Source organism: Phyllostomus hastatus, unplaced genomic scaffold, assembly GCF_019186645.2.
Source record: "Phyllostomus hastatus isolate PE091 unplaced genomic scaffold, TTU_PhHast_1.1 phas_scaffold_182, whole genome shotgun sequence".
Lineage (NCBI taxonomy): Eukaryota > Metazoa > Chordata > Mammalia > Chiroptera > Phyllostomidae > Phyllostomus > Phyllostomus hastatus.
The window spans coordinates 30,520,593-30,535,030 of NW_025334013.1; the positions used below are offsets into that span (position 1 = coordinate 30,520,593).

At 39.4% G+C, this 14,438-nt stretch overlaps 1 protein-coding gene across 1 annotated transcript in view; it reads right to left on the reverse strand.

The window, feature by feature from the left end:
• Window positions 1–14,438, reverse strand: part of EIF2B3 (eukaryotic translation initiation factor 2B subunit gamma) — a 116,884-nt gene that overhangs the window by 101,569 nt on the left and 877 nt on the right. Inside the window, exons 2-3 of the mRNA XM_045859856.1 lie at window positions 12,056–12,212; window positions 2,926–3,071 (exon numbers count right to left, since the gene is read on the reverse strand). Coding sequence (XP_045715812.1) covers window positions 2,926–3,071; window positions 12,056–12,203 — 294 coding nt within the window. The 5' untranslated portion in view covers window positions 12,204–12,212. The remainder of the gene's footprint in view (window positions 1–2,925; window positions 3,072–12,055; window positions 12,213–14,438) is intronic.

Consider the following 14,438-nt stretch of genomic DNA (forward strand, 5'->3'; position numbering starts at 1 on the left):
TGAAAATATAATGAAGGAGAGCTCACCTAATCTGGCAAAGGAAATAGACTTCCAGGAAGTCCAGGAAGCTCAGAGTCCCAAACAAGTTGGACCCAAGGAAGCACACACCAAGGCACATCATAATTACATTACCCAAGATTAAAGATAGAGAATCTTAAGAGTGGCAAGAGAAAAGGAGACAGTTATCTACAAAGGAGGTCCCATCAGACTGTCAGCTGATTTCTCAAAAGAAACCTTACAGACACGAAGGTGCTGGAAAGAAGTATTCCAAGTCATGAAAGGCAAGGACCTACATCCAAGATTACTCCATGCAGTAAAGCTTTCATTTAGAATGGGAGGGCAGATAAAGTGCTTCCCAGATAAGGTCAAGTTAAAGGAGCTCATCATCACCAAGCCCTTATTATATGAAATGTTAACTTACCTAGGAAAAAGAAGATGATCAAAACTATGAATAGTAAAATGGTAACAAACTCGCAACTATCAACAACTGAATCTAAAAAACAAAAACTAAGCAAACAACTAGAACAGTAATAAAATCACAGAAATGGAGATCACATGGAGAGTTATCAGTGGGGAGTGGGAGGGAAGAGAATAGGGGAAAAATACAGGGAATAAGAAGCATAAATAGTAGGTACAAAATAGACAGGGGAAGGTCAAGAATAGTACGGGAAATGGAGAAGCCAAAGAACTTATATGTACAACCCATGGACATGAACCAAGCGAGGGAGGGAATGTTGGTGGGAGGTGAAGTGAAGGGCATAGGGGGATAAAGGGGAAAAAAATGAGACCACTGTAATAGTATGATCAATAAAATATACTTAAAAATAAAATTTGTATGGGAAGTCAAAGGACCTATAAATTGCCAAGACAATCTTAAAGGACCAAAGCTGGTAGATTTACACGACCTGATTTCAAGACCCACTGTAAAGTTAAAATATTCAAGTCATTATTCAATGTGGCACTGAAGCAAAGGCAGACAAGTAGACCAACGGAACAAAACAGGACAGAAATAGACTACACATATATGGTCAAACTCAATGGGAAAAGGAAAGTCTTTTTAACAAATGGTGCTAGAACAGCCAAATTTCCATATACAATAAAGTAAACCTTTATCTCTACCTCACACCACATATAAAATTAAGTCAAGATGGGTTACAGATCTAAATATAAAAGCTAAACCTATAACATTTTTAGAAGTAAACATATATGTTCACAGGTTGGGATAATCAAAGATTTCTTAAGACAAAAAAAAAGTTAATCATAAAAGAAAACACTCAGTAATCTGGGTGTCATCAAAAGATATTATTAAAAAGTGGGGAAAAAAGCCTCAAACTGGCAGAAAATATTAGTAACACACATCCGACAAAAGGCTTTGCATGCATCTAGAATACATAAAGAATTTCTATAATCAATAATAAAAAGGTAAATAACTCATTTAAAAATTAGGCCAATGCCTCAAACAGATACCCTATGAAGATATACAAATGGCCAATGAACATGAAAAGGTGGTCAGCATCATTACTGCAAGGGAAATGTAAATTAGAACCACAATGAAATACTACTATATATATATACCTGCTAGAATGAAATTAAGGAGAATAAAATTAAGGAGATTGACAACAGTGAGTATGGATAAAGATGTGAAGCAAATGCAACTCATATATTCTTGATGGAAGTGTGAGACAGTATTGTACAACCACTTGGAAAACAATTGGCAGTTCTAATAAAGTAAACCCTACAACCTAGAATACTTCACAAACAGAACAATATTCGTAATAGCTTTGTACTAAATACCCAAAATTAGAAACAATCCAAGCAACCATCAACAGGAAAATGGGTAAAGAGTGTTATATTTATTCAACAGAATATTATTCAGCAATACAAAAGAACAAACTAGTTATACCTGCAATATGAATGAATCTGAAAAATACGTTGAACAAAAGAAACCAGAATAAAATTGTATGATTCCATTTATATCTAGTTGATAAACAAGCAAAATTAATATATGGTGATAGAAATCAGAATAGCAGTTGACTCTATAAAGGTGTGGGACTGACTAAAAAGAAACACAAAGGAAATTTCAGAGGTGACAGAAATGCCCTAGATTTGGGTAATGGTAAACTGGATGTATATATTTGTCTAAACTCATTGAACTGCATACTTCTTAATATCTGTGTATATTGTACTACGTGTAAATTATTCCCCAATAAAGGGGAACGGAGGTCATGCACATTTCTGCATTACTTTTTTGTTGCTTAGTGCACAGGCAGGTTGAATATATTAATACATCTGTTTGAAGTCACCAGAAATAGCAGAAGAAAGTCTGCCCCCCAATTCAAATAGGATGGCAACATTATCACACAGACTGAATTCTTTCTAAAGGTCATCAATTTTAGAACAATTTATGATGGATCTTTCTCAGTTTGTGGGCCACTGGCCATTGGGGAGACTGCATCCTCATACCCATATGCCCTTGTTAGTTTTTTAATCACAAGAGATCAAAAATTTAAGTATTATCAAGTGAGGGGATCTAGAATTTTTTAAGTTTCTCTGTACTTCTTTCCAGTTAATTTGTCATTTGCAGTTATATCACCATATAATAATTTTAAAAATTATATCACTATATAATAATGTGGCTCATCCTTGAACTTCATATAAATAGAATCTTTTAAAATAAATTTTAAGTACTTTTTTATAAAGATGTATAATTACTTTAAAATATTGGAAACCAGTGACTGTGACAACTAAATGTTTAAATCTTCACTAGTAATTAAATTAAACTAAAACCAGCTGAAGAGATGGGCAACAAAGTGTGTGGTGCAAGAATGTACTTTTTGAAAAGCACTGTAAACTATAATGCACTGGAGAAATATAAGATGACATTTATCTTCAATGAGCAATAAAAAACAAGAAACAGTGTTTCACCTTAAGTTTTGGATATATGTGGCGCAGAGAATCTGCAGTTCCCTTGTCGGCTTCATCAGGAATACACACAATATCTAGCTTCATTTTCATCTTGAATTCTGCAGACAGAGCCTTTTGGACATCTCTGGTTGTAACAACAATGACTTCTATAGCACAAAAGAGAAAGAAAAACACAAAATCTCTCATTCATTTAGATAACAGTTTGACTATTTCAAATTAGATTTGGTATTTCTAACAGTTAATATTATTGAGCCTTTTCACATATTTTCTTACAGTTCTTAGAACAACCTCTCAGTTTACAAATGAGGAAACGTGGGCTGTAAGTTGTGTGGCTTAGTTCAGCGTCACACAACTAGTAACAGTGGATTCAAGGTAAAACTCAGGTCTGTCTGATTAGAGCCCACACTTTAATATATGACATGATACTTCTTGGCGTAAACAATTCAGAAGAGCATTCATCAAAATATATCCCATTTTAACTCTTCATTCACTACAGAGTAAGAGCTATCACCACTTCCCACCAGGTAGCCTTTACTGCTTCACCAAGGAATAACAATGAACTCTAGTAAGTGATCCCCGTAACAGATGTCTTTACCCGTGTAGCTATTTGTCACAGATGTTTGGTAGGGTATGTAATCTGCGGTAACATAACACATGTTGCTGATATCTGAAGATTGAATTTTATCATCTCTAAAGTGGAACAATTTCTACTTGTTCCATGATACTGCTCCAGGTCGTAATTATCTCTCCCTTTCACTGTAACCATTCTTTTCTATTTTCTTCTCTTCTTTATTCCTCTTTCTTTTTCAAATCATTTAACCTTCCTTCTTTGATTTTCTCTTCTTTCTTCCTCTCCCCACTCTGCCTTCTCTCAGTCACTAACTCACTCATTCATTCATCCAGTAAATACAAATACATTTAATATGTAAAGGACAAACAGGCGCTGGGAATTCAGAAATGAATTCATCATGGTTCCTATTTTAAAGAAATGTAACATGAAGAAACTAGACATGGAAATGGTTAAGGAAGGTTTCATGGAAGAGATGGCATTTAAGGTAAGCCATGATGAATTTAAGTACAAAAAAATTTCTTTAGTACATACTGTATGTAAAATGCTGATGTTACAAAGATAAATGAGACACAGTAACTGCTCTCGAAGAGATCTGTCTGCCATGCTGCTAACTACAGCATAAAGCAGGCCTTGAGGGTACTAAGATAGATGAAGTGTGATGGAAGCATAGAAGACAGGGTAATCATGCTGTTTGGGATTTCAAAGAGAAGGTGACATGTCCATGGGTTGGAGAGAACATTTAGGTAAAGTGGATAGAGTGAAAGGAGTAACTTAGCAAATACGGCACAGTCAGTCTAATAGTTGGACCAAGACACCTTTGTATGGAGAGAGACAAAAGCTAAGGGCTATGTTAACTTCTTTAGAACCATGAACAATATGAAAAGAGCAAACACAGACATGAGTATTAAACTCTAGAGTCCTATGTTAAAAAGGCATGCTCCAGCCCTGGCTGGTGTGGCTCAGTGGGTTGAGCACTGGACTGTGAACCAAAAGGTCACTGGTTCAATTCCTGGTCAGGGCACATGCCTGGGTTGTGGGTCAGGTCCCCACTTGGCAGCATGTGAGAGGAACCAATGTATCTCTTACACATCAGTGTTTCTCTCCCTCTTTTCCTCTCCCTTCTCCTCTAAGGAAATAAAAAATAAATACAATCTTAAAAAAAAAGAAAAAAAGAAAGCATACTCCAATTTCTGAGTGAGCCTCAGTGAGAGTAATTTTCTATGTAGTAGATATTAAAATGCCACAGATACCACAGTAGATACTACAAAATGCCACCTCCAAGCAGAACTAAAGATATATATATATATATATATCTTCACTATATATATATATAGTGAAAAAAAGGCAGATGACAAATCCTAAGGAGTAATTAAAGGAAGTTAGGAGATTTTAAAGTATATTAAGGTGTGTCCTTCACCCATGAGATTGAACTCTAAAGAAAATCTCGCGTAAAACATAATCTCTTACTGTCAATGTCATGTAGACTACTGCAAAGAAATGGGACTTCCAGCAAGATGGAGGCATAGGTGGACGCACCGTACCTCCACGTACAACCAAGATTAGAACAACAACAATTTAGAGCTAGAATAACACACAGAACTGACAGAGAATTTATCTGAATGGAAGTCGGACAGCCAAGAAGTTGAAGTAGACCCATTCACCCAGACAGGTAGGCAAAGCGGAGCCAGGCGGGTGCGGGTCGGCATCGGTGCGCAGTGATCGGGGAGAACTCGGCGCGAACTGGGAGCGAACTTGGCGTGAGCCATCCGGGGCGCGCAAGATCGCAGTGGTGTGAGTGCGCAAGCGGAGGCTGGCGAACCCAGTGAAGCAGCGATTGTGGACCAGGGCAGAGCCCACAACCCAGGATCCCAGAGAAGGGACTGTGTTCCCGGGAGAACGGAACTACCGCCATTGTTCCCTCCCGCCCCCGCACCCATCCCCACATACAACGTCACAATCTAGCGACTGGGGTGCCCAGCCCAGGTAAACACCTAAGGCTCTGCCCCTCACCGTAACAAGAGCAACCAGACCAAAAAGAGAGAGAGAGACAAGGAGAGACATGTTTCCAACAGAAGAACAGATCAGTCCCCCAGGACTCATCCTTTTGAGCGACCAAGAAATAGCCAATCTATCAGATGCACAGTTCAAAACACTGGTGATCAGAAAGCTCACGGAATTGGTTGATTTTGGGCGCAAATTAGATGAAAAGATGCAGGTCACCATAAAAGAGATGAAGGAAGATACACAGAGGAGACCCAATAGTGAAGGGAAGGAAACTGGGACTCAAAACAATACAGTGAACCAGAAGGAAAATAGAAACAACCAAGCAGGAAAGCATGAAGAAATAAGAATTCAAAAAAAATGAGGAGAAGCTTAGGAACCTCAAGGACATCTTTAAACGTTCCAACATCTGAATTATAGGGGTACCAGAAGGGGAAGGGGAAAAACAACAGATTCAGCACGTAGTTGAACAAATAATAAAGGAGAACTTCCCCAATCTGACAAAGGAAATAGTCTTCCAAGAAATCCAGGAAGCTCAGAGAGCCCCAAAGAAGTTGGACCCAAGAAGAAACACACCAAGGCACATCATAATTACATTAGCCAAGGTAAAAACGAAGGAGAGAATCCTAGAAGCAGCAAGAGATAAGGGGACAGTCACCTACAAAGGAGTTCCCATCAGACTGTCAGCTGATTTCTCCAAAGAGGCCTTACAGGCAAGAAGGGGCTGGAAAGAAATATTCCAAGTCATGAAAGACAAGGACCTACATCCCAGATTGCTCTATCCAGCAAAGCTTTCATTTAGAATGGAAGGGCAGATAAAGTGCTTCTCAGATAAGATCAAGTTAAAGGGGTTCATCACCACCAAGCCCTTATTTTATGAAATGTTAAAGGGACTTATCTAAGAAAAGAAGATAAGGAAAAAACCTGTATAGTAAAATGACAGCAAACTCACAATTATTAACAACCACACCTAAAGCAAAACCAAAAGAAACTAAGCAAACAACTAGAACAGGAACAGAACCACAGAAATGGAGATCACATACATGGAGGGTTAGCAACAGGGGAGTGGGAGGAGGAGAGAGGGGGAAAAGGTACAGAGAATAAGTAGCATAGAATGTAGGCTGAAAATAGATAGGGGGAGAGTAAGAATACTATGGGAAATGTAGAAGCTAAAGAACTCATAGGTATGACACATGGACATGAACTAAAGGGGAGGATATGTGTGGGAGAGGGTGTACAGGGTGGAGGGGAGTGAAGGGGGGAAAATGGGACAACTGTCCCATTTTAGCATAATCAATAAAATATATTAAAAAAAAAAAGAAAAAAAAAAGAAATGTTATGGGTCTGCCCAGGAAGGCAATCTCACAGTGGAATGGAATGGAATCTCACACATCCAGTGTGATCACTGGATCACAGACAGGGCCCCAGAATCTAGCACCACCTCCATGTGGTCCTCTGATTTGTTATCTCTTATTATAGGACAACTCAAACTCATTGTGGCCAAAGCTGAATTCATTCTCTTCATTCAAACCTGTTCCTTGTCTCTTATTCCCTTTCCTAGCTCATGGCATCACCTCGTTACCCAAGCAAAAAGTAGAGGGAACTCCCTTGTTTTTCTATTTCCCCTCCTCTTCATCATCAACTTTTTCAAATGTACCCTCTTCTCCATCCTTAATATTACGTCTTTAGTTCAGGCCCTCTCCATTGCTGGTGTGGACTTCTGTGACAATCTCCTAGCTCATCTCCCTGCTGGTAGTCTTGACTCCCTCAAATCCATCCCTCATATAGCTTCCAAAGCAATTCTTTAAAAAAGTAAATCTAAGTTATGAAGTTTATTACCATAATGTTCATAATATTCCCTAATTTTTTTAATGTCTGTGAGGATCTATAGTTATGTTTCCTCTCTCATTCCTGTTATTAGTAATATGTCTCCTCTTTTTTTGTACATCAGTCTACCTAAATATTTAATAATTTTATTGATTTTTCTGTAATGCTTTTGTTTTCGATTTCATTTATTTCTGCTCTCATCTTTTTAAAAATTTTCTTCCTAGTTATTTGGGTTTCATTTGCTCCTCTTTTTCTAGTTTCTGAAAGCAAAACTTTGATGATAATTTGAGATATTTTTCTTTTCTAATATAGTGCTTAATGCTATATATTTTCCTCTACACAGCTTTCCTCTACACTACATCCCTTAAATTTTAATACAGTGCATTTCATTTCCAGTAAATGAAAAATATTTTCTAATTTCCCTCTGATTTCTTCTTTAACATACGGAAACACTTTATTGTGTTGATATGGAAACATATTATGTTGAAGTGTGTGATTTAATCTCCAAATACTTAGGGATTCTCTTGCTATCTTTCTGTTATCAATGCCTAATTTAAATCTGCCATGGTTTTTTATAAGAATATACTCTGTGCCCTGGCTCACGTAGCTCAGTGGACTGAGCGCGGGCTGCGAACCAAAGGGTCGCAGGTTTGATTCCCGGTCGGGGCGCGTGCCTGGGTTGCAGGCCAGGTCCATAGTGAGGGTCCATGTGAGAGGCAACCACACATAATGTTTCTCTTCCTCTCTCCTTCCCTTCCCCTCTCTCTAAAAATAAATAAATACTTAAAAAAAAAAAAGAATATACTTTGTATGATTCTAATCCTTATAAATTTGAGACTTGTTTTATTTCCAAAAATATAGTCTATCTTGGTAAAAGTACTTGAAAAGAATGTACATTCTGGGACTTCCGGCCAAGATGGAGGCATAGGTAGCCACACTGTGCCTCCTCACACAACCAAAATAAGGACGACAACAACAATTTAGAAACAAAATAACAACCAGAACTGCCAGAAAATTGAACTGTATGGAAGTCCCACAGCCAAGGAGTTAAAATAAACACATTCATCCAGACATGTAGGAGGGGCGGAGTAGGGCTGCAGGGCAGAGAGGACTTGTGGCAAAAAAAAGCTGTGGCACTGGGTGCGCAAGGCAGCAGCCGAGAAACCCCGAGCGTACAAGACCACAGCGGACAGACCCTGGGTTCGGGGTGGCAACGGGCAGACCCAGCGAGGTGGCAATTGTGAAGCAGGGCATGGTGTGCAGGGCAGCTGGCTGACCTGGCAGTCCTCCATTCACACGCACAGATAAACCAAACAAAACTGGGGAGCAAGACAAGCCGAGAGCGCCAGGGTCCCAGCGTGGGGAAATAAAGCCCCAAAACACCAACTGAAAACACTTGTGGGGGTTGAGGGGCCAGGAGCAACTCCCAGCCTCACAGGAGTTTGTTGGAGAGACCCACAGGGGCCTAGAACGTACACAAGCCCAACCACATGGGAATCAGCACCAGAAGGGCCCAGTTTGCTTGGGGGAAGCGGCAGAAGTTACTGAAATCCGGCAGGGAGAGGAGCAAGCGCCATTGTTCCCTCTCTGACCCCTCCCCCCCACACAGTCTCACAATGCGGAGACATGGGTTGCCCCGCCTTGGTGAATACATAAGGCTCTGCCCCCCACTACATAACAGGCACATCAAGACAAACGGAAGAATACATCAAAGCTCCAGAGCACAATCAACTAAGCAATGAAGAGATAGTCAACCTATCAGATGCACAGTTCAAAGCACTGGTAATCAGGATGATCACAGATTTGGTTACAAATTAAATGAAAAAAATGAAGGCTACGCTAAGTGAACTAAAGGCAAATGTTCCCACCAACAGTGATGGGAAGGAAACTGGGACTCAAATCAACGGAGTGGGCCAGGAGGAAGAAAGAAACAACCAAACAGAAAAGAAGGAAGAAACAAGAATTCAAAAAAATGAGGAGAGGCTTAGGAACCTCCAGGACATCTTTAAACGTTCCAACATCCGAATTATAGGGGTACCAGAAGGAGAAGAGGAAGAGCAACAAGTGGAAAAGTTATTTGAACAAACAATAAAGGAGAACTTCCCCAATCTGGCAAAGGAAATAGACTTCCAGGAAGCCCAGGAAGCTCAGAGAGTCCCAAAGAAGTTGGACCCAAGGAGGAACACACCTGGGAACATCATAATTACATTAGCCAAGATTAAAATGAAGGAGAGAATCCTAGAAGCAGCAAGAGATAAGGAGACAGTTACCTACAAAGGAGTTCCCATCAGACTGTCAGCTGATTTCTCAAAAGAGACCTTACAGGCAAGAAGGGGCTGGAAAGAAGTATTCCAAGTCATGAAAGCAAGGACCTACATCCAAGATTGCTCTATCCAGCAAAGCTTTCATTTAGAATGGAAGGGCAGATAAAGTGCTTCTCAGATAAGGCCAAGTTAAAGGAGTTCATCATCACCAAGCTCTTATTATATGAAATGTTAAAGGGACTTATCTAAGAAAAAGGAGATAAAAAACCTGTATAGTAAAATGACAGCAAACTCACAATTATTAACAACCACACCTAAAACAAAAACAAAAACAAACTAAGCAATCAGCTAGAACAGGAACAGAACCACAGAAATGGAGATCACATGGAGGGTTAGCAACAGGGGAGTGGGAGGAGGAGAGAGGGGGGAAAAGGTACAGAGAATAAGTAGCGTAGATGGTAGGTAGAAAATAGATAGGGGGTGGGCAAGAATAGTATGGGAAATGTAGAAGCTAAAGAACTTATGACACATGGACATGAACTAAACGGGGGGAATGTGGGTGGGAGGGGGTGTGCAGGGTGGAGGGGAATAAAGGGGGGGAAATGGGACAACTACAATAGCATAATCAATAAAATATATTTTTAAAAAAGAATGTACATTCTGTTTTATTAGATGAAACGTTCTATAAATGTCAATTAGGTCAAGTTGTAGAAAATCCTAAGGAATCTACAAAAATGCTGTAAAAATTGATAAATGTATTGAGTTGCAGTTTAAAAAGTCAGTATCTGGCCCTGGCTGGCGTAGCTCAGTGGATTGAGCATGGGCTGTGAACCAGTGTTGCAGGTTTGATTCCCAGTCAGGGCACATGCCTGGGTTGCAGGCCATGGCCCCCAGCAACTGCACATTGATGTTTCTCTCTCTCTCTTTCTCCCTCCCTTCCCTCTCTAAAAAATAAATAAAAAATAAAAAAATCTTTAAAAAAAAGTCAGTATTTTTAATAACTATTTTTATATAATAAAAACAAACAACTGGAAATTAGAATATAACTATTACTATTTACATTGGCATCACAAATATAAACTACTTACAGATAAATTTAATTAAATATGTGTAAATCCTACACACAGAAAACTATAAAATCACTGCAATTACAGCAGACATAAGAAAGTGGAGAGATGTTGCATGCTCATGGATCGGAAGACTAAGTATTGTTACGATATGAATTCTCTTCCTATTAGTTTCTGGATGCAATTCAATCACAATGAAAATCTCAGCAACACTTTTTGTAAAAACTGATGAGCTAATTCTAAAACTTACATAAAGATGTAAAAGATACAAAATAGCTAAAGTGTGAATCTAACCACATTAGACTTTTATTTAAGCCTTTCACTGGTTTCCCACTGCTTTCAGAAAAAATCTATATCCCTCAGCACGGAAGACAAGGCCCTTTAGCATGGCCCCTGCTTATCTCTCTCATGACATCTATCCTCCCTTCTGCTTGACATCACAGCCACACAGAAGGACTAGCAGTTGCCAGAACGTGCTGTGCTGATCATGAGTCTGCATCTCTTCCTATCATTTCTTCTTCACAGAATGTTCTCTCCTCACTTGTCAATCCGATCATCTACTTTTCAAGACTTAACTCAAGGGTCAGCTATTCTGTGAAGAGTTCCCTTAATCCCTCAAGGAGAAGCAGCAACTTCCTTTGTATTTCCAAGCACTTATAATGAACCTCTGTTATAACATTTACCATGTTACACAATAATATTGTATTCTTTGAGAACTTTCACATTGAATTAACTTCCTTCATAATCTTTTTTTAAAAAGATTTTGTTTATTTATTTTTAGAGAGAAGAGAGGAAGGGAAGGAGAAAAAGAGGGAGAGAAACACTGATGTGCAAGAAATACATCAATTGGTTGCCTCTTGCATGCCCTCAATTGGGGACCTGGCCCACAACCCAGGCATGTGCCCCGACTAGGAACTGAACCAGCAACCTTTTGGTTTGCAGGCCAGCCTTCGATATACTGAGCCACACCAGCCAGGACTCTCTATTTATATGTATATCTCTCCATTAGACTTTAAGGTCTAAAGAAGATCAGGAGCTGAGCTATCTTTTCAATTCTGTACCCCAGTGCTTAATATAATATTATTTGGCACATATAGATTCACAGTAAGTACTGTCTATGAGGCACCTGCATTCCTACTATGTTCTTTCTGATATCCTTACAAGGTTCATTTTAGGTCGTTGTGGAGACCGGTTCTAAAACAGTACCAGTGCTATTTTCTCAACCTTTTTCACACAGCAACAGAGTACTCCTATGTTTCTAATTTAAAGAGACCAGCCTCCAGCCAACACTGGGTCCTAGCCTTCTCTCATTCATCCTCCCTCACCCTCATAAAACTGACAAATCATTGGGATCAAACACCCTAAAAGTTTTATGAGTCCATCTCATTGACACAGCTCACCTTCAAATCCAACACGCTCAAGCAGGTTCAGTGGGTACCAAATTAAAGGTTTGTTCCCCACTGGAAGCAGAGGTTTGGGAATGCTGGAAGTCAGATCTGTCATCCGGGATCCCCCTCCAACTGCCATGACCACTGCTTGAAATTCCATGTTTACAAACTACAATCACAGAGAAAAATAATTAATGGGAAAAAAGTAACAAAAATCAGAGCATATACAATACTAATGCAATCTCTATTTAGGTTATTGATATCCACCATGTCAAATGCATCGCTTCCAACTCCAATAACCAGATAAGAACGGCTCCTTAGCTACAGCATAAACATCACCTTTATCATATTCTCTTACCATAGGGGGGTGGGGAGGAAGTAGGTTTAGAGTTGTTTGTATGGAATATAATACAATAACTTATAAATTATAATACAAGAATCAACTGTGTGTTTTGTGTACTCACAACTGTAAACCTACTTTTTTTCACCCTGTATACTTGTGCACTCTAAGCTCCAGGCTGGGGAGATGGGCTAGAGGAAGGACATGAATTTTAAAAATCTGGCCCTTGCCCTTGAGCTGCTTACAATTTATCTGAAGACAAATTCAGTAAATTACAATATGCTATCATTAGTGCCACCACAGAGATATATCCAAGATACAGTAGGCAAATACTGAAGGTAACACCTAAGTCTTCCTAGAAAAGACAGGGAAGGCTGTATAGGAAGGTAAGACTTGAGCTGACTCTTGACGAAGTAATAGTTTACCGAGTGTGCTTCTGATTCAATTCTTATTCCTAGAAAATGTTTAAAATTCCTGGCTAAAATTAACAGCACACTACAACCATATTAGGTCTCTGAAAAGTATGAAATGACTTAAATTCCTCCAATAATTTAGCCAACTACTCCCATCTTCTCATTACCCCCAACTATAAATATTAAACATACATGTAAGCTTGCATCTGGATCTAGATTTGAAGAGCCCAGTTGCAGAAACAAACCAAATTAATTTCTTTTTTCAAATTTAAGGAAACTATTTGACCTTCAAAAGAATCTCTTGCCCTGTCTGGTGTGGCTTAGTGGACTGAGCACCAGCCTGGGAAGCAAGGGGTCACTGGTTTGATTCCCAGTCACGGCACATGCCTGGGTTGCAGGCCAGGACCTCAGTAGGGGATGTGAGAGAGGTAACCACACATCAATGTTTCTCTCTCTCTCTTTCTCCCACCCATTTCCTCTGTCTAAAACTAAATAAATAAAATCTTTAAAAAAAGAAAGAATCTCTTTACATGAGCTACCACAGAAGAGAAGCACAGTAAAAGTCATAATTCCTTACTGATTAAAAATAAAAGTACCCTTTGACTTACAACAAATGGTATAACCTTTTTAATACGAGCGTGAAATGCATTTCAGAAAAAGAATTTATTTAACATCAAACTGGCAAATAATATTGCACCTTTACCATAATTATAACCAGTCCTGGGCCCCTCACATCAATATCTTAACTGCGGCGCTTATATTCATACACCCAAAGGACTAAGAGAAGGCCATTGAGCAATATCCACACAAAGATACAGTAATCAAATGGCTGCCTCTCACATGGTCCCCAGCTGGGGACCGAACCCACAGCCCAAGCATGCGCCCTGACCAGGAATCGAATCCAGGACCCTTAGGTTTATGAAATGACTCTCCAACCAAGTGAGCCATACCAGCCAAGGCAGAGATACTATAATTTTGATTGCAGCAAGCCTGACCTCAGATTGGAATTTAACTTCAATTTGGCACCATATAACTTCCATCACATCTGATGTTACTCAGAAAACAGCACTGGACCTTCCAGAGTCAAAAGACCTGAGTCTTGAGTTCTTCATTTTCTAAGTGAGGATAATTACAGTTTCTGCTTCACAGAGCTGTTGTGAACAGTAAATGAGTTAAGCTATGCAGAGCACACAAAATAAGTCAACCCCACAGCAAGCACTATAAAAGTGTTTGATATTATTAGACAGAGGCTAGATCACGGAAAGCCTTCTTTGCCAACTGAACCATGCTGTTGCATAATTCTGGTCTCTGTATTACCATTCTTGCTTCCTAGGTACCTTTCTCCTGTGCCTAGTAATCACCTATTAAACTTTTAAGACTCAGTTCTAACAATCATTATGCCTAAAAAAGCCATTCCTAATCCTTCCCACCCTCCTGGTAGAAGCAACTCCTTCCCCCTTGGGTGCTTGCACTCTGCCATGTACAGATCATCTCTGCCTTTACAGTCTCTGACGCCCATGTCTTTAAATGCCTATTTCCCCCGTGTTCCTTGAAGGCAGGGACTGTATTTGTTATTACTGTATTTGCAGTACCTAACACAATTCTCAACAGATGCCAGACGTTCAGTGTTTGTGGAATGAGT